Source organism: Callionymus lyra, chromosome 13 (assembly GCF_982586985.1).
Source record: "Callionymus lyra chromosome 13, fCalLyr1.hap1.1, whole genome shotgun sequence".
Classification (NCBI taxonomy): domain Eukaryota; kingdom Metazoa; phylum Chordata; class Actinopteri; order Syngnathiformes; family Callionymidae; genus Callionymus; species Callionymus lyra.
The window spans coordinates 7,101,811-7,124,376 of NC_141830.1; the positions used below are offsets into that span (position 1 = coordinate 7,101,811).

A 22,566-nucleotide genomic window follows, 5' to 3' on the forward strand; every position below is an offset into this window, starting at 1 on the left:
GTGATGCATTGTGAAACCAAAGTAACATTTTAAGAGTAAAAATCCAGGGAATGAGTTCCTGGAGAACATGTTTTTTTTTGTCCTTCAACTGGAAATCCTACGTCAGACAGGAAAGGCGTAGTTTGGAAGAACACAAACGGGCGGCGACAACAAACAAATAGTGGGAAACATGTTTGCTGAAAAGCGCCTGAAAATGCAGCTGCAGATGCAAGAGCGAGGGGTGTAAAAAAAAAAGAAAAAAGAACCCCCTCTCCTGCACAAACGTGCTCTTTCACGCATTCATTTCCATTCCCTCCATCCAAGCCGCCGCAAACAAACCCTCCACTGTGGCGTCCAGTGCCAAAAAAAACTCCAGGACAGTACGAAGACTTTTTTTTTTCTTTTTTTTAATAAATCAAACACAAATCTTTGTGACCTCATCCCAAAACAAACACACATAAAAGTAGCTCACAGGAGGCACATTACAGGTCAACACATGGTTACTGTGCATATATATATATATATATATATATATATTGTTTAAAGATAATAAAACGAGGTGCGATTAGAGTGATTGAAAGCTGTGATGTGAACAACAAAAATGTTTTCAGTTATAGAAGGCACATTCGTATAAAAAACGTCTAAGGGATTATGTTTAAAATTGTGAAATGTAAACGGAAATGCTTGCATACAATTGTTTTTTTTTTTTTTTTTTAAGGAGAAAGGCACGTTGGTGAGACAGGAATGAGGCGCAGCTTCCGGTGCGGGAAAATGAGATGCCCATAAGACTGATCTACAGATTACCGTTGTTAGCAATCACCTTAGAGACCGAAATGACAGCGACAACAAATCATTCTTGTGCAACTATAATGCAACTCTCAAAAGCATGGCTACTTTATGCGGATGTTTTCTGGTGGGATTGCACAAAGAACGTATTTTAACGCAAGCGGTTCCGACACAAGCTTGTGGGCAGACGTGTGGAAACATTGGTGACTTCATCTGCTCAACAACACGCCGTGACAAAAAACAAGACGGATGAGGTAAGTGGATGATATAATTAAATTAACAGGAGGATAAGAAGAAGAATATTTTGGATGCTGCTCGTCTTGGGATCCGCTCACATGGTGGTGAACTGACTGTGCGCGTGCTTCAGCTTGGCGGCGATCTGCGGGCGACAAGCGGCTTCAGTGACAAAAGATCGAGGGAACCCCGTGTCCGTTTTGTATCCTCACCGTCTCGTAAAACTTGACCTGCTCCTCCAGGTACTGCTGCATGACCCGGTTGTAGTCGTAGATGCGGTTGTTGTGGAAGTGGTTCATCTCCGCTGGGAGGAGACGATGGGATCAGAGAGCTTGTGGTGATGTGTCACGTCGTGGGTGTTTTTTCTTACCTTGTAACGCGTAAGACATGGTGCTGGCGTTCTTGGCCATCATGACTTTGTCCTGAGATGTGATTTTACTGGCACCCACCAGCTTGTCGGCCTCCTTCACCTTGTCGATCGCCGCCTGTTAAAAACAATGGAAACATTTGTCGAGATTTAACTTTACATTAACTAACATCTATTTTTTACATCCATTTCATCACTAGGTCAACCAAGAAACATGCATTTTCAAGCTCCTCTCAGAGAGTGTTCTACAAAGAGTCTCTCATGGATGGCTGAGCGTCTCTAAAACCAACCATACCAAGTATTCAGACACAAAAACACTTCCAGCTCAAGTGACCTCTAAAAAGTAATCTTCTGGGGAGGGTCTAAAGTGAGTGTTAAGTCAAAATGGTGGAAGGAAGAAAGAAACAAGGGAGAAAAAAAAGGTTAAGACACTAGAGCAGGGGTGGGCAATTAAAATTCTTCAAAGGCCACATTAAATTCTATCTATGTTGTTAGGGGCCGTCAAGCAAAAAGAAAGACGAAAAAATCCCTTAAAGAAAAAAGGACATGCGTCATTAGACCGTGACTTTTATTAAGCTAAATAAAATGCAATTTTATTCTTGTATAGAGTTTTTTTCCAAAACATTTCTTCAATTAACTTAAAAAAAAAATGTTTTGAGGGATTAATATAAACACAAAACATTACACAAAGTGTTATGTAAATGAATAATAGATACAAAGTACATTTGTTAATGCATTGGAACAATTTATACATGATACCATGATACCTTTAGACCAGCTTGATAACTTATCCCTCTTGTTATCACTGGGTCAAGGTGACCCGGTGGCCTGAAAACTCATGTGATTGTAGTATCCCTTGAGTTGTCTCTGGGTCAAGTTGAACGACCTCTTGACCCAGAGACAACACAAGGGATACTACAAACACATTTCCGGCCAGCGGTGTCACCTTGACCCTGAAATTACACATGGGTTGAATTAAGAATTGTCCCTCTATGCTTAAACCATTGTAAAATCTGGGCTCTGATTGGTTAACGGCTCCTGATGCATGTAATAGAACCTCCAAAATGATGTTTCACGTCAATCAGTCACTTTCAAATCCTTCGTCCCGGCTCTTTCCTCTTGTACTTCCAAACCCGACTGAGGATCTTGGAGGAGCTGATGCTCATCCTAAAGATGCTGCTAAACACCTGTTTTTTTTAGGACTCTTAAAACTATTGACTTTTTTCACCGAAGCACCTTGTCATCATGACTGATGAAGTACAACACTCACCTTGTGGACACTGATGGTTTCTGGGAAGCAGCCAAGCAGCCCTTTATATTCATTGTTGGTCTCCATCAGGAAGTGTAGGTCCTTTCTAGGCTGAATTAAAGATGAAGAAGTTATAAATGATGAATATTATACACGTTAAAAACATAAGCATCAGCACTAGCACTTATATTCAAATACATTGTCTTACATATGCTACAGGTTCTGCACGTCTAAAGGAGAACTATAGTGCTCAAGAGTTTGACCACGCGAGTTCACCTTACCACTCAACTCTTCTGGATGCTAAATGAGGAAAAACAAACATTTTCAAGGTCAGAGATGCGTTCGTGGTCTTTTCCTGTCCGACTCTGAGCTCCAAAAGCAGGATGTGGTGTGAGCTGGGGTCACGACCAGGATGTAAACAGTGACAAGGAAACGCCCCAAATCTTGATTAAAGATAATGTGTTGTTGTTTGCGAAGTATAAATAACTTGTTCACAACAAATACATGAAGACACAAGACGGATGAAATGGGTCTAATGTTAGGGACTTGATTGCATATATACATATACAAAAACTAGAACATTTATGAAAAAACACATAAAATATTAAACAGACATATTTGAAAATCATATGTACAACAAATATAAGAAAAACAAGATAATAGTTATAATATATGAGGATTAATAATGAATGGAAACGTATACAATTATGAGAAAGATCTAGAAAGGAATATAATTATTTTTGTTATGAGGTGAACATTATATTTTGGTATCAAGAAACAGATGAAAATATTTAAATGACAAAATAAAGACAACAAATGGAATGTATTATATGGAAGGTAGTGGAATTTTTTAAAATTAGGAATTAGAAATGAGGGTAATAAAGTAATATTATACTTGAGAAATATTGTTGTGAAATATGGTTGATTAAATATACCAACGATTTTCAAGATGAATTAATGTTAAATATTTTAAAAAATGTATAAATAAAAATGTATGTATATATTTTCTATAGAGAAAAAATAGAATCATAATAAAAATGTATATTTATCTAAATATAATGAGAATAAATAAGATATATATAAGATAAAAATAAAAAGTTCCATGTTGGGGATTGGTAGCTTGAGGGAAACCAGTTTATTTAGATATTACTTTAACAAACCTGTTCAGCAAACATCTCAGCGATCTCCTCGTACGTCTTTCCTGCAGCCGTCATGGCGTCTGTCAGGGTGGCTTCTCCTACGAACAAAGAGTCATCACTCACCGGCACACCATTTGGAAATTACAAAACAATTCCAAGGACTACGGGAATCAAGTCGATCATGACGTTTTACCTTCATATCCACTGCTGGAGAACACAGAGGAGAGGTTCACGAAGGCTTTTCCAATCCTCTGGTACTCCTTTGGCAGAGCTGATGGTGACAAAAGCAAAAAATCAAACTGTAGAAACATAATGCGTTCATCACAACAACAAAAAAAGGCCGTTAGAGGATTTCCTGTGTGTACGTACGTCCCGTGCATCTCTTCCAGTGCTCATGACCAACGGTCATGATCTCCTTCACCTGGTCGTCCATGGATTTGGTGAACCTGCTGAACTGCTCACACTTCAATTCACTGAAAGGTAAACAACGTCATATGGATGTTTTAAATCGGCTGAACTTGAAGACGTGACCACGATAAACTCACACTTCAGAGAGGTCCAGCTCCTTCGCCTCAGGCTCGATGGTGGTGAAGATCATCTCTCGGACGGTCTCGTCCTTCTCGGCTTTTCTTTTCCCCGTTTTCCAGTCCTGCGGGATTCAATTCATTACTTATTTATCTTCTGCTTATACACCTTTGAGATTTCAGTAGAGATCGATAAATACTTAATCTTTTTCACCAGAGTTTTTATTAACCCAGCATTTTTTTTTTAAACAAGCTGATGTATGAGAGCGAAACAAAAACAATACTCTTCCTCTCTTAGTGTCGACACATTCAAATTACACACAAACCTCAGTCAAATCTCACAATATGAACTATCAACAGGAATATTGTTTTTCTTTAATGGCAAAATGGATTAAAATATTATAATAAATAATAGAAAAAAAAGAAAAGAAAATCACAATATAAAAGAAAAATAATGGTCAATTAAAATAAAGATACTTGAGAAAAAAGTACACAATAAGAAAAACGGAGTCAGAGAGTAAATAAACATGTATGCTCGACTTCAAGTTAATATTTTCTGACTGATGTGTGTAAAAATACCAAAATCAGTCAACAATAGATTCTAAATAAATCATTTATTTACACAACAGTAACACTACTATACACTACTAACACTACTATAGTTTGCTGAACTAAGTAAATTCATTAATAGGCCTTTCAAACTAAATAGATCGTGACAAAAGCAGCAGCTCAGTATAAAAACGAATCAGCACCTTCTCGTCCTTGTAGGTCAGGAACAGTTGAAACACGTCACTATAGGAAACGACAGGATGTCGACACATCCTGCTCATCCAGCCCTGCAGGCGCTCCATGCGCATTTTTATAAACTCTTCCTCAAAGCGCCCTTAAATCAAGAGAAAATAAATAAATGGTTAAAAAAAACCACAATTTTTTTCAGCAGACATTTAATTTGGTTATGATCATGGACTCAGACTGACCAGTGACCTGCTTGTCGGGTAAACTTGGAATGGGAATGGCTGATCCGAATTTCTCCAGAAGTCGCTCGTACAGCCAATCAAAGTGCTTGTATCGGTGATTGACAGGACGGTTTGTCGTCTGAAGAGAAAAAATAACCCACAATGGTCATAGTCGTTTTTTTTACAAGTTCCGTCTCCCAAGGTCAAACTCACGTTGGGCGTCACTTGATACTCGATGTAACTCTTGAGGCCGTACATTTTGGAGCCTTTTTTGGGATCAGCCACGACACAGTCCAGCGAGCCCTCAGGGTAGTGCCACACCGGCCCGACTTCTCCCATCTGTCAGAGACGAAAATGTTTTCAGTTTGTTGTTGAGCAAGTACAAGGCTCTTTTAATCATTCACATAAATTCCTACCGCCTGACCTCACAATCACTTATTCACCACCAGTCGTGAGTTTAACTTTCCCTCAGGTGAATACTTCCCTTTTTATTCATTTATTTATTTTTAAACATTGTCTTTTAGCCTCGTTAAAAGGATGCTGCTCTTGTTTTGTCATTAGATGAACTACTATCACAGAACTTTCAAATTAATCCAAAGCTTCTCTTCAACCTACATAGATGGACAGCTTGTCTTTGCCTTTAGGCACCGGCTTGCAGAGGAGGAAGACCTCGATACCAGACTTGGAGAATCCAGGGAACCTGAAGAAAATACAAAATGTAATGAGACAAAGAAATACTTTTTGAAAAAAATATACATTAAACAAGAAGTTGTTGGAAGTAGAATGTATAACTGTGTGAGGAATGTGCTACACTTTGAAGTATTTGTTTTAACAAAGTCTAAAGTGGATTACAAAATAAAATAAGATACCGGCTGTAACGTTTTGAAAGAAAATACAATTTTAATATTGCGATACAACTAATAATAAAAACTATTTGTAGCATGTTACAATAAAGAAATTATAATACCTTAATTCTCCCAATACACCAAGTAAGGGTGTACAAAGAAACCATGACTACAGAACTCAGCAGCAAGAATTCTGAGCTGCTCTAGTAGAAGAACTCACATTTCTCCGATCCTTAAAACTCTTCACTGGCTTCCAGTTTCTTTCAGGATCAACTTTAAAATTCTGGTTCTTACTTTCAGATCTATTCATGGTCAGGCTCCTCCTCACATCAGTGATCTGATCCAGCCTTACACCCCAGCTCGGGCTCTGAGGTCTGTGGATCAGAATCTACTGATGGTTCCTGAACACGCTTCAGGACCAGAGGAGAGAAATCCTTCCAGGCTGTTGCTCCTAAACATCATAAGACATTTTTATTTGTGCAGGCTTTTCCTTGATTCTCTGAGACTCCTGTGTTTGTCTCTGTGTTGTCTTGACCTTTTAAAAGTATTTATTTTATCGAGTATCGTTTTGGTTGCTTTGTGACCCTGGTTTGGAAAAGTGTTCTAAAAATACTAATTACTTACTTACTTAGTAAAAATAAAAAAAACAATCATGAATTAAAACTTTACTCTGAGGTCAAGGGTAGCACGTTCACCGAGAGGGCGAGACGTTCACCACTAAATAGGGATGTGCATTGAAATGAGGCATATAAGGGAACAGGAACTTGAACTAAAAGAAGACATGAGGTGTCGATCTTGTGGTATTGATAAGAGGAATGATCCGTCTTTTTTTTTTTTTACTTGTTGAGCGAGATCTTCATGGAGGTCGCGTGCGCTCCGCTCCTCTGCAGGCCTCCGCCGTCGCCGGGTTCGGACTCGGCGTACCCCCCGGTGGACTTCATGTCGTCCCACTCGTCGTCCCACTCGTCGTCGTCAGCTCCTGACGCACAAACACATTTGCTCGCCATGAACCCACGAGCAACAGGGAAGACGGGCGAACACAACAGGCAAGTCAATGAGCTCATGCGACATTAATCTCAAGTCATCCTTCAAATAAACACATGATCTCGAGGTCAATTAATTATGAATCACATGCGGATATTTGCTGAAGCGACTGTTAACATAAGTACAGCCGAAAGGTTTCGATGTGACTCAAGGTAACGCGAGGGCAAACATTTCATAAGCAGCACATTTGTTACGACACTTAGTCAAGACATGAACCTGTCTTAAAAAAAAAGTCCTTTTTATGGAGATCAGGTCCAATAGTTTAACTTTTCCTGCATCAGTCTTGAGTGTTTTTTTGCATGTAATAGTGAATAAAAACGTTTAAATCAAGACTAATTCAATAAACTCTGTTGTGACTATTCTATGGACTCGTGCCAAGGTCACCGCAATCCACTTGTTTTTAATCGTTTAACACTTGTCTACACAACCACAGCAACATTAGTAAGATTAACACCATTTGTTTGTTACGAACATTCACAGTAAACCTTTTTAAAGAGACCATCTGCTCGCCATGCACCAGATACCTGTGTGATCAATGAGGTAAGGGTACGGGTAGATGTCTTTGGCGAGAGAGAAGAGGAAAAATGAAACGTTAGGTTTCACAGCAGAAAAGTGGGTCAAGAAACGTTTCTCTCTGAGTCATGTGCGTTAATAACTTTTCCACATTCCACCGTTTGAAAATGAGTTTAAAGGCTGTTGTGCTGGACAACATCTGGATCCATTGAGATGATGTTTAATTTCCCTTTAATCATCCTGACAAGACTAAACACTCGTTTTGGATGAAGCTTTGTTATTGACGATTCCTTTGGTTTATTCTTCAGCACAAGCTCTACGGCAGAAGGTGTCACAAGTGGTATGAACTTAACTAGTTCATCATTCTAGTTTTTTTTTGGTTTGAATGATGCATATACTGTATCGCGTCTTCTTCCCGTAGACTAGAGAAATGCGTCAGGACACCGACACAATGTCGAGTATGTCACACCTTCGGTCTGTCTTCGGGTCAAAGTGAGGTCAAGAAAATGGTTTCTATAGGTGGGATCAGTATCTGGTGAATTGTGTGAACATTTTTGACTATCCTCACCTGGACCCTGGTACGCCTGAGGGTGACCCTGAGAAGCCCAGGCATCGCCAGAAGCACTCTGGGTCTGGGTTCCCTCCGGATTCGAAGCCCAGTTGTTGGAAGAGCCGCCTGCCGGATCCGTATTCCACGATGACCAGGGATCGTTGCCATTGCTAGCCTGAAGATGGATGATCGAAGTCAATATTAGTAACAGAGTAGAAAGTAACAAGATGCATCTTCTTCAAGCTTCTTCAGTCACACGTGTTCATCTTTACTCAATGAAGAACCCAAATCCTGGTAACCACATACGATTAGTTTAAAGTAAGGAATATACTTTTTAACTAAAGTGTTACTTTGAGCTAGCACAGCACACAAACACCATTACATTATCAATCATGGCAAGTCGAGCATTTACTTCTTACAAATGTACAACAATAGAAACAAGCAGGTACTTCAAATACATTTACAAATGTTTCACATCATTTAAAAAAAACCCCAAATACTGGAAAATGTATCCTATCAACTTCTGATTTGGAGCAGAGGAGTATTTTTTTGGTACTTGAACTTGTCCTGTAAATAATATTTACCAGCAAATCCGGAGGAACATACTACCCTAGTTGCAACAAATGCGTTGGAAGTGGGATGGCAGGCGATATACACTAACACATGTACCTTTAATGGATTTACAGATGAGTAGACTGATACACGGTTTAATCAACAACACTGTCTTTGTACCTTTGCAGGAGTGTAATTCAATTAATTCTTTATTTGATTGGTCAAATCATAAAAAAGGTGTGACGATTGCAAAATAAAGGTGAGTGTCGGAGTCAACAGAGAAGGTGCGTTCATGCTCATTGTCAAGCAAAGGAAGCAGGACGAGAGTTTAAAAGACGTAAATCTCGGGAGGCAAGAGGGACGAGGGACGAGAGCTGGCATCATGCCATCAAGCCCCACATGTCACCCCACGCGGGGGTTACCTCGTCGGGGGATGAAAAGAATGGGGAAACTGGGGTGTCTGGGCTTTCCGGCTGGGGACTGAAGCCCACAAGATCCACCTTTAGGGAAGCAGAACGTATCAACAGTGCAGGTGAGGACGTGAACTCCATCTGTTCCGTGTGTCGGCCAACATGTTTTTTTTAGTTTTTACTTCTTCTTTTTTCATCTACTTACTGACATAACTGGAGATAAAATCTGCACATAAAAAAGGACATGGCCTCATTTCTGCATTAGGTGAGTATTTAAAAACACTTCCTCTAGTTATAAACACCATTATTGGGAACCAATAATGATTGGAAATCAATTTAGAAAATGCAAGAAAACCACTTCTTAGCAAAGCAATATGGGGATCCCCTGATAAATAGTCAATGAAAAGTTGTGAGTGGAAACCCCTCTTGAATATTGTCAAACGTTTTTTTCAGGAGCACAAAAAGATTTTTTTCTCAATTATATATCACAGGATGCAACATAACCTATTCTCTTGACCAGTTCACTGAGAGAAACAACATTGGGGAATACATTTACAGGGACACATCATTCTATAACTGCCATCTTAGAGAGTAAATATAAAGTTCTAAACACCCATCTTCCTGCAGTTGAGTTTCAGGATGACATTTTAAATCAGCCTGTCCAAAACAAATGAATACATTAAAAATAATAATTTGGTGTTAAATGAGATGGAGTCAAGCGTGGCAAGGTTTAAAGACTCAAAGTCACGTTGACTTTGAACACCTTGATAATAAAAGTTACCTGGTTTTGAGCAGGTGTTGAGGCAGGAGCGTAGGCGTCAAAGAAGGCTAGATCTGCAGACCCCACATTTGCAGCAGCTGGTGGTGGTGCAGGGTTAGCTGTAGGCAACTGTGGATATGATTGACTGACCTATGAGTGAAGAGCAAAAGAAAATAAATTCATTCTGGATCATATATTCCCCATTTTAATAAATCCTTTTGACATATCTGAAGCAAAACCCTGAAACTGTTGCTTTTTAAGAACCTTTTCAGGTTCATGTATTTAGAGTCACATCTTAAAGTGGTTGTTTCTTGCATTTTACAGTTAAAGTTTCGAGCCCTTTCTGAGTGTCTTTAGAATGATTCACATCCTCGTAAGGTTGGAGCTGTTGGTCATAAAGGCTGCTGGCAAACAAGAACAGCTTGGTCAGCACAAAAAAGAAAAAGAAAAGAAAGAGTCATTTCCTTCTGCCATTTCAGCTAAAAACAAAATAGGCTTCAACAGCAACTCTGAAGGAAGTTGTTTTGATGTGAAAATCAAACTCACTTCAATGTAATCTTCTGGAACCAGACCAGTCTCTCCTCTGGAATTCTGAGCCTCGATCCATCCGCCACCGATACTCTGAATGAGGATCCAAAATTTTAGAGTGTAAGTAAAACACATCACCTGTGGTATAAAAATTATACGACCGAACAAATCAAGTGGGTCAATAAATCAAGCACTTGAGTAACATAATGTATGTACTTGGTTCATTCCAGGCAGTACAGAGGGTAACAATCCAGATAATACATTTATTTACAATCTGTCATTAAACAGTCTAATGATTGACCCGTTTCTGTAAAGGCTATCTAATACGTTTACAGTACACCTAGGTTGATTTATTTGATTACAAAACTATGTAGGTCAGCACACAGTGAGTGACCTTTGAACTGTTGATGAGGAGCCAGAATGACATCATGGTGGCTGCCTCTGTGTACCTTCCCGTGTCCATGAGAGACAAATTCTCCGACTGATAATTCTCATTTGAACTTTAACATATAACCCACAGATCTTCCTGCCAGACATATGTGTTTGAGATATGAATGCTCATTTAAAAAACTACTAAAGTCTTGTTATACTCAGGTGCAATATTCAATAAAGCATAAGTGAAATATTAAACAGAGAACGGGATAAAAAAAAAGAAGGAATTAAAGAATAAATAAATACATTTGTTTGAATGTTCATGAATATATTTGACTCACCTTTTTAGTATTCAAAAAGATTGTCTACTTTTAAAATCTTTCAAGTCTTCTTTCATCCATTTAAACATTTTTGTTTACAGATTCTATAATATTGATTCCCCAATTTTTAGTCTTTAGTAAATGTTTGAGTCATAACAACACAGTTAAGAGGGAATCCAATTGTTCCAGCAGCCCAGAAATAACAGAAAGGTTTGGACAAGATAATAACAAAAATAAATAGTAATAAGAAAAGAAGGACAGTAGGCATAATCAAGAAGTGCATATACTTTGAAAAACATATTGAACAATCCAAGTCATGTGAAGGGGAAGATGCAGTTGTAAGTAGTACAACATATTGGTATCACATGATAGGATCAATGTTGTTTTCTAGCTGGTTCTTCAGTTCCTAGTTTAAAGAGGTAAACATACTTGACAGGAATAATAATAATAATAATCTCCCACATCTTAAGAAACATCTTAAGATGTTTCTATTTGTTCAGGCTTTTCCTTGATTTTCTGGAACTCCTGTGTTGTTCTCAGTATTATCTTGATCTTTTAAGTATATATATTTTTTGAGTGTTGTTTTGATTGTTTAAGGGCTTTGTGACCCTGGTCTGGAAAAGCGCTATATAAATAAACTTTACTTACTTACTTACTTACATATACTTAAGTAGACAATACTATATGTTTTGTCTGCAAGATGACTCGGATTCAGGAAAATACCACCCACGTAAAGCCAAATAAGAGGCAAAAAAGGAATACTACTTAATACTCAACAGTATATGAACCTAAAAAGCCACAACAAGTGTGTCCAAGATAGAATTGTAAAGCTTTGATCCAAAGTGAAAATGCACCTGATTGGTGATTGTGATCGTCTGTCCTTCCTTTACCGACAGCTCATTGGTTCCCGGCTCTGCGCTGAAGTCATATAAAACTTGCCCCTGGAAAAGAAAAAGTAAAAACAAAAATCATGAGTCTCAAAGTATAGGCTGTTTTTTTTTAAATAAATTCAACCGATCCAGACATACAAAGAGCGAGTAATGGGATCACAAAGTAATATAGGAGCAGAAAAACCGGACAAACCGGTTCACTTGCTTGATGACTTCACTCCCAAACACAATATTCTTCCTCTTTATGTTCACACGGGCCTGAATAACTGACAGTGTGATCCATAAGAAGTTAGTTAGTGTTTTCCTGATCGTCGTCCTACTTCATTCCATTTTAACTTAACTGCCCTTTTTCCTTATTCATATAGACTCAGGTGCCTGATTTTCATGTATTTTTGCTAAATCAAACTCAATCTGAATAAATAAACATCAGCCAAAGAATGAGTTAAAAGCTGTAGAAACTAATAAAATGTATTTTTGACTTGTAAAGTTCAAGTAAACAGCTTGAGATGAAACCTCTTCGCTCCTAACAAGTCACATGACTCAACAAACAAAGTCTTTACTGCCTGTTCAAGATAGTGGTGGCAACAGAAAGCAGAAACTGTTTTACAGTCACTTCTTCATTGGATCTTTTTTTTTAATAATAACAAATATCATTTTTTAACTACATGTTTATCATTTAACGAAAACGTAATAACAAACATAATCTCGATATAATATGTGAAAAAATACACCTGAAAATATTCTATTAAATTAAAGAATATCATTCGTTTTTATTTTTTAGCTAATACGTGAATATTAGTAGAATATGAGATAATACTATCATTGCTAAAAGCGAAATAAAAACCTGTCAAACTAGCTAGAACGTAAATACTCATTTAAAATATTGAATTTATATTATACTACATCAAAAAATACCCACGACAACTTTAGGGTATTAACAAAGTAAGGCCATTAAAGTATATTTAAGTTAAAAAACTGTTAGTTTGACGAAGCTACGAGAGGACTCCATTTCCCATGATTCCGCGGAAGTGACCCGTACTGGAAAGGTAGTGAAATGTCACAAGACACTTTCTTCATGAGGCACAGTTTCCACCAAAAAAAAAAAAATGCGGGCGAACGTTACTTTTAATGCAGACGTTTTATTTAAAGTTAAAAGACAAATAAAACCAAGTCAGGTTTTTTAAGTTTAACAATTATTTTTAAGCGCCACTTGACAAGTGAGCGCCGCTAACGTGAGCTACGGTAACAGCAGCGGTTCCCAGAGGAACGTCGTAAAGCTTCGTCATGGAGGAACTCACACGTCATCTTTTTTTTTTTTAAATCATCGTAAGTTAAACTACTTACTTTTACTGCCATGTTCGAAGCATTGATCAATCATAACAGAACGGGCCCTGTGTTGGAGGATTTCCACCCTCAGCTGGACATTTCCTGCCGCTGCTTCTCAGCCGAACAAACAGGAAACGAAGAACCTCAACACGACACACACAAAAACGCGCTTAAAACAACAATAAGAACAAAAAAAGCGATGGTTGGATGACGACGATAAGGAGATCGATACGTGAGTTTGGAGCGCGGAGAACTGCTGTCAAGGGACGGGGAGGGAGGGACCTCTGAGCCGAGACGAACCGGAAAGGTGCGATCAGAGACTTTACAGAGTCATGGCTGCCACAAGTGCTCTGTGTAAACAATGCTCTTATTTTGAAAATGGATTGGGCTTCTTTAAGGCTTGGATTCGAAATGGTAAACACGATTAAATAACATCGAAATGACTCTTAAAGTAAGTAAAAAAAACAAGGTGTATGGGTAAACTGTAAATGTAAATTAAAAATTCACAAGCGGAATTACACATTTTATTTTCTTAGTTTGTGTCAGTTAACAAGAGGGATCACAAAATGTTGATCAGTGCCATCAGAATCTTTATGTATTCAGGTTAGCATTTTAGATGTTAAAACCTAGAATTTTTTAACATTTATATCAATGTATATATATATATATATATATTATTACTCTTTATTTAACATTTTTGCAGTATTCACATTTTTGCAGTATTCACACAGACATAAAGAACCAAAACTAATACAAGAGAAACAAAAAACAAAACGAAAAACAACAACGACACAGAAATAAAGTAAAAATACAGTCAAGCAAAGTTATTTGTAATGTCCATTTGTTCTTATCGGCCACACATCTTGAAGAACAATTACATTCCAAAGACCAAGTTTAACATTCCAATCAAATTTTTATTAAATTTAAAAGGCTTTGGATTTAAAAAATATTGAATTTAGAAACTATATTTTTCAATATTGGAATTAGAATATTTAACTTTATGTTTAAAAAAAATATATATATATATTCTATTTTTACTTTAATTCAATATATATAAACAAATTAAACCTTTCAATAGATTAATGGCATCTTCTCTTTCTTTATATGAAAACCACTTCTTCCACTTTTGTTCATATTGTTCATTTCTCAACCTAAGAGAGAAAGAAGGTGATTTGTTCCATTACGCAGATTCCGTTTACAACATTTTACTCCATTGCTTAATGCTTGGTGATTCAGATTTGTACGAGTTTTTTGTTATAAATTTTCTTTTGCCGCAATCAACAATATTTTACATTCAGTAGGTATACATCTTCCCCACAAATTGTATTGTCCGTAAATAAACCCAAGATGAGTAATCTCACATCATGTGGAATTTTGTATCCAAATATAATTTCTTTTTAATCAAACATTTGTCCAGAATAGTAATACTTTTTTTTAAATATAAAATAATATGAAATGTTAAAACCTCGATTTTTTAAATATTTATATGAATAATTATATGTACAGGTATATATAATATATAATTATTCATATAAAAAATAAAAATAAATTCAAGGTTTTCAAAATGTTGTTTTTTTCATAATGGGCTTCATATTTTGATTCCAATAAGTCAACCATTAGTTGCAAATAGCCTAAATCTTACTGTTGCCAGAGCTTCTATGTTGTCATGTGATCGTCTGTACGTCAAGAATTGGCTCAGAATTCGATCAAGTAGCTCATTACCGGTCTGGTGGAACTATTATGCTGAATGACGAGGTCAAGCATCTGTGTCAACATGTTTGTTTTGCTGTTGCATTTTCAACAAAACAAATGCAAATAATCGGTTTTCTTGACTATTTCATGTTTTAATTCATTTGTCATTATAACTCAGTGTCATATTAAATGGCAATAATTCTCATTTTATTTAACCTGTTTATGCTCGCATATACAGTAGGTACTTTTTGTGGACCTAACTTTTTTACTTTATGCTTTTTGCGGACTTGTTATTTTCCGACGCTATCAATTGATTAACTATGGAAATAAAGTGTTGTTTTAACAGCCTATATTAAGTTTAAAGCATGATGTCACTGCAGGACTTAAATACAATACTTACTTATTTACTTACTTACCACTGCAAAGCCTCTTTCTTTAGGCGACATCCCTCAGAGCAGGGCCTCAAGCAGGCACGTTTCCAACAATTTAAGATTAGATTAGATTAGATTAGATACACTTTTATTAATCCCTCTGGAGATCTCCTTCAAAAAAAATAGGTTTCCAGTTTAACGCAGACAATAGAAGTTACAGTAGAAGTTTCGGATAAAGCAAGAAAAAGAACAAAGAGCAAATAAAAAGGACAAAGTGCAAAGAGATAAAGTGAAAATATAAAGAGCATATATCAAAGGAAATGAACACAAAGATCTTAAAAGGATACAAAGATTTACATAAAGTAAGTAAGTAAGAATTTTTTTTTGTACAGCGCTTTTCAAGACCAGGGTCACAAAGCGCTTAAACAATCAAAACAATAATCAATAAAGTACATACTTTAAAGGTCAAGATAAAACTGATAACACAACAGGAGTTCCAGAAAATCAAGGAAAAGCCTGAACAAATAAAAACGTCTTAAGATGTTTCTTAAAGGAGTCAGTAGACTTCATCAAGCGCAAAAAGAGAGGAAGATCATTCCAAAGCTTAGGAGCAACATCTTGGAAGGATTTCTCTCCTCTGATCCTCAGCCATGTGCGTGGAACCATCAGTAGATTCTGATCCACAGACCTCAGAGCCCGAGCTGGGGTGTAAGTCTGGATCAGATCAGTGATGTAAGGAACATCATCCCTTCTCTTCACTTCTGCCCCCAAACTCAGAATTAAACAATCTAATAGCACAAGGAATGAATGCGTCCCTGAGTCTATTAGTGTTGCATCATGGGAGGAGCATTCGTGCACTCCATCTGCTTCTCTGTTCACTGATGACAGTGTTCAGAGGATGATGACATCATCCACGATGAACCCGGTAACATTGTATTTTGTGTTGAAGTGACTTGGTAGCCAGTAAGGTACATACGTAGAAGGTTGATGAGGAGGTGATTCCATACATCTTTAGTAAATTACAACAGACAAAACATTTGTTGTCACATGATATTGGATTATGACCTTTTCTCAAGATACTTCATTATTCCAGTGAAGTTCTCATATATCAAACTTTCCGTCACTGAAACTCAAGAGACTTAAACTGGAGAAACTGGTTGAAAACAGAGCAGGTGGTCAAAATCGTCTAGAGGTTTGTTCTTTTTAGTACAATCTTTTGGCAGGTGTTTCATACCTGAGAAACCTCCATTGTCAGGCAAATTCCTCAACCAGTGCAGGTGTGCAGAGGAGGGAGGGTCTCTGGCAACACCTCCCAAAACTCCTCAGCCAAGTTCAGACTTCCCAACGTAACCGAGAAGCTATGTTCTGCCGACCGCCTGTCCTCGCTCTGGTTCTGCTATGGATCGGAGTCGCGGAGGCGTCAGATCCAGACCTGCCGTTCATGGACTATTTGGACCCAGACCATCTCGTCTGTTTGAAATGGGGATTCAATGAGGAGACGGAAGAAATCACCTTTAAATTTGAAGTAAACACGACCGGATGGATCGGTTTCGGTCTGAGCCCGAATGGAAACATGTACGGCGCCGATATCGTCATCGGCGCTGTGACACCCAATGGAAACCACTTCACAGTAAGCTTCGTTTTTGGAATATGTGGAGATGACTTCATCTGATATCACCTCAATTCATAATCAACGTCATTTACTGACCTATTTATTCATGTATATGGTTCTGTTTTGTCTTCTAGGATCGTTTCGGTATCGGACCAATTCAACCCTTGATAGACCCTGACCAGAGCTATTCTCTGCATGCCATGGCTGAGAGTGACGGACAAACTTGGATGAAGTTCTCGAGAAAGTTTCAAACCTGCGACGACGATGATTACCACATCACTGTTAGATTCTTTTTCTTATTCATTATCCTTATTAATAGTGTAAAGATGAATGACTTCATCACTCGCTTGTTTTTAACTAGTTTAGTTTCGGTGTAGATCAGTTATCTTGACTGTTCTTACTTATCCATTATCACTCACCAATTGTATTATACTGATGTGAATCTCCAGCTAGGATACAATTTCTTGCTTGGGCTCAGGTGTGGCCGTCCTTTTGTCTCACCATCACCATGGGTTATGTTTGGAACTGGGAACAACAGATAGCCTCGCAATCATTGTTCGCATCGATACTCTACACTATTTCTGTAATGCGACCGAGGCTTTTGTGCCATAAGGTAGTTTTTGTGCCATAAGGTAGTTTGACTGCGAAAAACAAATCTGATCACAAGCCCTAGACACCGTCCTTCTTGCCATCCTGGGAGTTGCTGAAATGCTTTAATGTGCTTAGATGTTTTTCAGACTGTGAGTGTGATTCGTTTTCACAGCCTGGACCCACGAAGCTGATCTACAGCTATGGCCTGGATGACAATATTGGGTATCACCAGAAACGCAGAGGGACAAAAACCATCAACCTGCTCAATTACAAGCCCCGAAACAATGTCCCCGACAGCACCAACATCACAATCACAATGGACAATGTAAGAAACGCTAAAACACTAAAAATGTGAAAATAAAAAGTGTGGATTTAGTCACAGAGCTTTGGGCAGAAAATTATGATCACAAGTGGAATTCCAGGAAATTATATTATGAAGTTGATCAAGTATAAAAAAAGGGTTTGTAGTTGGTTGTTACTCTCTGGGCTCGTTCAAGCAAAAATAAAAGCCAGAGTTGCAGATTTATCATTTATATAATAATGATTGATTCAAATCAGTATGTGTGAATGGCTGTAAAAAGCACTACCGGATTTCCCCTCGCGGGACTAATAAGGGATTCTAAAATTTAAATTGTACTGTATTGTTTGGCTCTCCAGCAGCTTGAGAACTCAACGCAGAAACTTCAACCTTTTAATCTTTACTCTCTGCAGTTGACGATTCCTGCCATTCATACCTATTACCACTGCAAGATCACTAAGCTTCCATACCTCACTAAAAAGCACCATATTTATAAGGTAAGTGTTTCACCTTCACTTTTGGCTACTTTAAATAAGGATTATTACTTATATATTTAGCAACTGAGCTATTCAATTTTCTTAGGAGCCTGATTATATTCTGGGACTTAGATCGATAGACAGACAGAGAGACAGACAGACAGACAGACGGATAGATAGATAGATAGATAGATGGATGGATGGATGGATGGATGGATGGATGGATGGATGGATGGATGGATGGATGGATGGATGGATGGATGGATGGATGGATGGATGGATGGATGGATGGATGGATAGACGGATGGATGGATGGATAGATGGATAGATGGATAGATGGATAGACGGACGGACGGATATATAGATAGATAGACAGACAGACAGACAGACAGACAGACAGACAGACAGACAGATAGATGGATATGGTTATATATCTAAAACATATTTTTCCTAAAATATTATGCGATGGACATTTTTTTTCAATTGAAAATTTGATCAAATAAAAAAATCTCTACACACTTTCCTGATAAAATAATATTACTATATAATATTATGCGGTAATTTTTCTTCATTAGGTTTGAACTACCACACTACGGGGCTGGGGTATATCCCAGCTGCTCGGGGTAAGAGGCAGGTAACACTATGGACATTCAGTCAGTCATAGGGTACATATATACAGTTATCTGCTAACAAACCAGACGGATCATTTACAGTCGTCCCTTAACTTCTGCATGTTTTTTGGACCGTGGGAGGAAACCAGAGTGCTGGGGAGGAAAACCCACTGAAGCAAGTGGCTTGTGATTTAAATAGAAATGTAAAAAAAAATCTACTTTGAGTCCTCCCCCCTTCTCTCCTTTAGATCGAAGCAGTGATCGACAACCTTGACCTTGTGCATCACATCCTGCTTTACAAGTGTCCGAAATTCGTGACCCAAGGTTCGAACATGCCGTGTTTCTCGGATGATGTCGGGGATTACTGCATGGAGGTGGTCACCGCCTGGGCGGTCGGAGGGAAGGTGAGTAGAACGGGAGCGTTTTTCAATTGTTCTTGAATCATTGTGCTTGCTGAGTATACCTTTCACACCTCAGGTGTTCGAGTTTCCAGAGGTCGCCGGTATTCCTATTGGAGGGGAAGAAGCGGATCAAGACACATTTTATCGCCTGGAGATCCACTATAATAATCCAGGAAAGGAAGCAGGTTGAAACTTCCATCGTCTTATTTACTGGTTCGACGCTAAGCTTGACGTTGATTGACATTTACAGGCCCACTGGTCCAGCAAAGAGTCCGTAGAATAGTTTCAGATCATGTCATTCCCTAGTAGATCGATTTTTATTTTCTTTTTAAGGGAGAACCGACAGCTCGGGAATGAGGTTGTACACGACTGAAAAACTGCGGAAGCACGACGCCGCCATCTTGACGACTGGTCTACAACCCTTTGGAATGATTGAATACAACATTCCTCCGGGAGCACAGGATTTTCAAACATATGGTGTGTGTAACACCAGCCTTTTCTCTTCGGTATGTAACTAAGTAAGCCTTTATGACAATAGATTTGGTTTCCTTTTTTTTTTTTTATGAATTAACCTAATTCACATTTTAAACCATAGCTGATGGAAGATGTTCCTGTCCTCAATGTGTTTGCTGTAATGTTGCACACTCATCTAGCTGGGAGGCGAGTCAGAGTTGGGCATTTCGGGTAAGTAAACGAATAAAGCTTTTTTTTTTTTATCTTTAAAGTTAAATCATCATGATCTCTGTTTGTAGTGAAACGAAGTCCATATTGGCCAAGGATTTGAATTACAACTTTGAGTTGCAAGATGCCACCATTTTGGGAGAAGAAAAGAAGATCAAGCCTGTAAGCAGAGAAGACACGAAAATGCCTTCGTAAATCCAACGTTGCCGATGCTGACACATTCGATCTCTCTCTCTACAGGGCGATGATCTTGTAGTTGAATGCACCTACAACACAGAGGATCGTAAAAACGTAACAAGGGTGAGTACAAGCTTTTTTCCAGATATGCTTAGTTGACTCGACTTGACAAGTACAGTACTGTGAAAAAAAAGTATTCGCCCCCTCACGGATTACCTGTTTTTTTGCACAAATTCTAATATCAGACAAAGATAACTGAAGTAATTCCCCTCCATTTCAAATAATAAATTAACTGTGATTAATCAAATTTGTTTGGAATGCTGAGTTCAATTTAACTAGCCACACCCAAGACCAATTACTGCCGGAGGTGTGCAATGAGGAAATGACTCAATCCAAGGTAGTCTAAGAACGTATAGAAAGAAATACGACATCCATCAGTCTAGAAAGGGGTACAAAGCCATTTCTAAGGACAAACCACTGTGAGAGCCACATATGGAGAAAACATGGAACAGTGGTTAACCTTCCCAGGAGTGGGAGTCCAACCGAAATGACACCAACATTGACGATTCATCCAGGAGGTCACAAAAGAGCAACATCTAAAGAAACTGCAGGTTGCACTTGCTTCAGTTACCTTGAATTCCAAAGCAAAACCTACTGCTGTCCGAAAAGAATATAAAGTCTCCTTTCACCTGTATTTTCCCCAAGACTTCTGGGAAAATATTCTGTGGACTGATGAGAAGAAAGTGATATTTTTTTTGAAGGTGCCAGTCTTGTTACATGTTTCGCAAAACTAGCAAAGCATTTAAGAAAAAGAACATCATACCGGCAGTCAAACGTGGTGGTTCTAGTGCGACCTGAATCTGATTGAGATGCTGTGGCATGACTTTAAGCTGACTGTTGATGCTTGAGCTTCCAATGTGGCTGAATTAAAACAGTTCTGCAAAGAAGACTGGGCCAGTTATTAACCCTTATGCTATGCTATCTAAGGATCTAGGTGAAAAAGTGTGTTTGTGGGTCAAGGTCTTCCATAAATACATATGTAGAGGTTGAGGTTGTTCACCTTGACCCAGAGACAACACAAGGGATACCACAAACACATTGGTGATTTTGGACAGTTTCACTTTCAACTGAAATGATAATTTAAAAACTGCATTTTTTGTTTACTCTCATTGTCTTTTTCTTAAATTAAGGTGATGATCTAAAACATCTAATTGTGACAAAAAAAGCAAGAAGAAATCCAGTAGGGGCCAAACTCTTTTTCACAACACGATGTACCAGTTTATGCATGGGTGTTTACTAATGAATGCAAATTCACTTTTTCGGTTAATTATTCTTACATTTTATAAGGTGTAATAGTTTGTTTATTTCTTTGTTTGTTATAACTTTAGATGGGATTTTCCACCATGGATGAAATGTGCCTGGCCTTCCTGGTCTACTATCCCGCCATTGATGTCACTGGTTGTTTAAGCAAACCGAACTTGACTCATATGGCAAACAGGTCCCCGTAAGTCACACAAAATCACACGTCAAACTGTACGCAAAACAAACGTACCAACATTTCAAATGAATCCGTCAGACAACTGCAGGAACACTGGAGCCAGGAGGAGATTGCAGATTATGAAAAGGCACTTAAGGATGTCCCCCAAATTCACGAGGCCTATAGTTCTCAGGTGAGTGGTGGTTTTAATGGTTCAAGCGAAAATAACAACAATTTGTGGATTGATTTTTTTTTTTCTTTTTGCTCTCAGATTAAGTATGCATTCTATCCTAACGGCACAGTCTGGGACATGATGAAAACACCAACCAGTGTTGTCTGTGTGGAAAGCAACGCAGCAACTCAACCAAACACCTTCTGGATAGCCAACGCGGCATGCCTTTTGCTTATTTGGTTGATAACTGTTGTAGTTTGAAGTGCAGAAACATATATTTCATGCTCAAAAAAAAAAATACTTTTGTGTAATAGAGCTTTACACTTGTTAGATTCCGTATTTAGCTAATTAATTCCATGTTCTTTTTTTCATTATATATTTTTTAATAGATTCCAAATTTCCTTTCCCATATTCAAGTGCAGGACACCGGTAATGTCATCAAAATACATTGTCCCTGAACATGGATATATATGATGAAAGTCGATGAATGTTTACTAGTATCTCAGTCTTGGTCAGACATGATTTGAAATATAAATAAGTCTAGTTAACACTATATTTACTTGTTCATCTGCTTTTTTATTTGTAATTGAGTACGGTCGCCCACTTATTTCAATAAATACAAATAAAATGTTCGTTCACTTTTTCCTTGTAGTGTCCCATGTT

At 38.0% G+C, this 22,566-nt stretch overlaps 2 protein-coding genes across 3 annotated transcripts; one reads left to right on the plus strand and one right to left on the minus strand.

The window, feature by feature from the left end:
* Positions 1–366: 366 nt before the first annotated feature.
* Positions 367–13,643, minus strand: snx9b (sorting nexin 9b). Its single transcript, XM_087805046.1, has 18 exons — positions 13,363–13,643; positions 11,983–12,069; positions 10,455–10,529; positions 9,930–10,058; positions 8,205–8,361; positions 6,920–7,058; positions 5,850–5,934; positions 5,448–5,573; positions 5,256–5,373; positions 5,031–5,161; positions 4,300–4,403; positions 4,124–4,227; positions 3,948–4,025; positions 3,776–3,852; positions 2,637–2,726; positions 1,370–1,484; positions 1,212–1,303; positions 367–1,144 (listed from the first exon to the last, which is right to left on the minus strand). Exons 1-18 carry the CDS (start codon positions 13,372–13,374, stop codon positions 1,097–1,099), a joined length of 1,767 nt encoding a protein of 588 aa, XP_087661172.1. The 5' UTR covers positions 13,375–13,643; the 3' UTR covers positions 367–1,096.
* Positions 13,267–22,544, plus strand: moxd1l (monooxygenase, DBH-like 1, like). Of its 2 annotated transcripts, none has more exons than XM_087805048.1 (13): positions 13,267–13,344; positions 17,154–17,300; positions 17,783–17,935; positions 18,322–18,405; positions 19,244–19,399; positions 19,473–19,581; positions 19,730–19,902; positions 19,992–20,080; positions 20,149–20,239; positions 20,318–20,377; positions 21,643–21,758; positions 21,831–21,924; positions 22,003–22,544. In XM_087805048.1, exons 2-13 carry the CDS (start codon positions 17,220–17,222, stop codon positions 22,162–22,164), a joined length of 1,368 nt encoding a protein of 455 aa, XP_087661174.1. In that variant the 5' UTR covers positions 13,267–13,344; positions 17,154–17,219; the 3' UTR covers positions 22,165–22,544. The 2 variants fall into 2 exon arrangements, with proteins under 2 accessions (XP_087661174.1, XP_087661173.1); XM_087805047.1 differs by lacking the exon at positions 13,267–13,344 and adding an exon at positions 16,414–17,037.
* The last annotated feature ends 22 nt before the right edge of the window (positions 22,545–22,566 follow it).

Coding starts and splice junctions, on each gene's coding strand:
- moxd1l (XM_087805047.1), top strand. CDS start 16,768: ATGTTCTGCCGACCGCCTGTCCTCGCTCTGGTTCTGCTATGGATCGGA. Junction 18,406..19,243: donor AAAAGCACCATATTTATAAG/GTAAGTGTTTCA, acceptor TCTCTCCTTTAG/ATCGAAGCAGTGATCGACAA. Junction 19,400..19,472: donor CCTGGGCGGTCGGAGGGAAG/GTGAGTAGAACG, acceptor TTCACACCTCAG/GTGTTCGAGTTTCCAGAGGT.
- snx9b (XM_087805046.1), bottom strand. Junction 5,935..6,919: donor ATGAAGATCTCGCTCAACAA/GTAAAAAAAAAA, acceptor TATTTTCTTCAG/GTTCCCTGGATTCTCCAAGT. Junction 5,574..5,849: donor AAGACAAGCTGTCCATCTAT/GTAGGTTGAAGA, acceptor CGTCTCTGACAG/ATGGGAGAAGTCGGGCCGGT.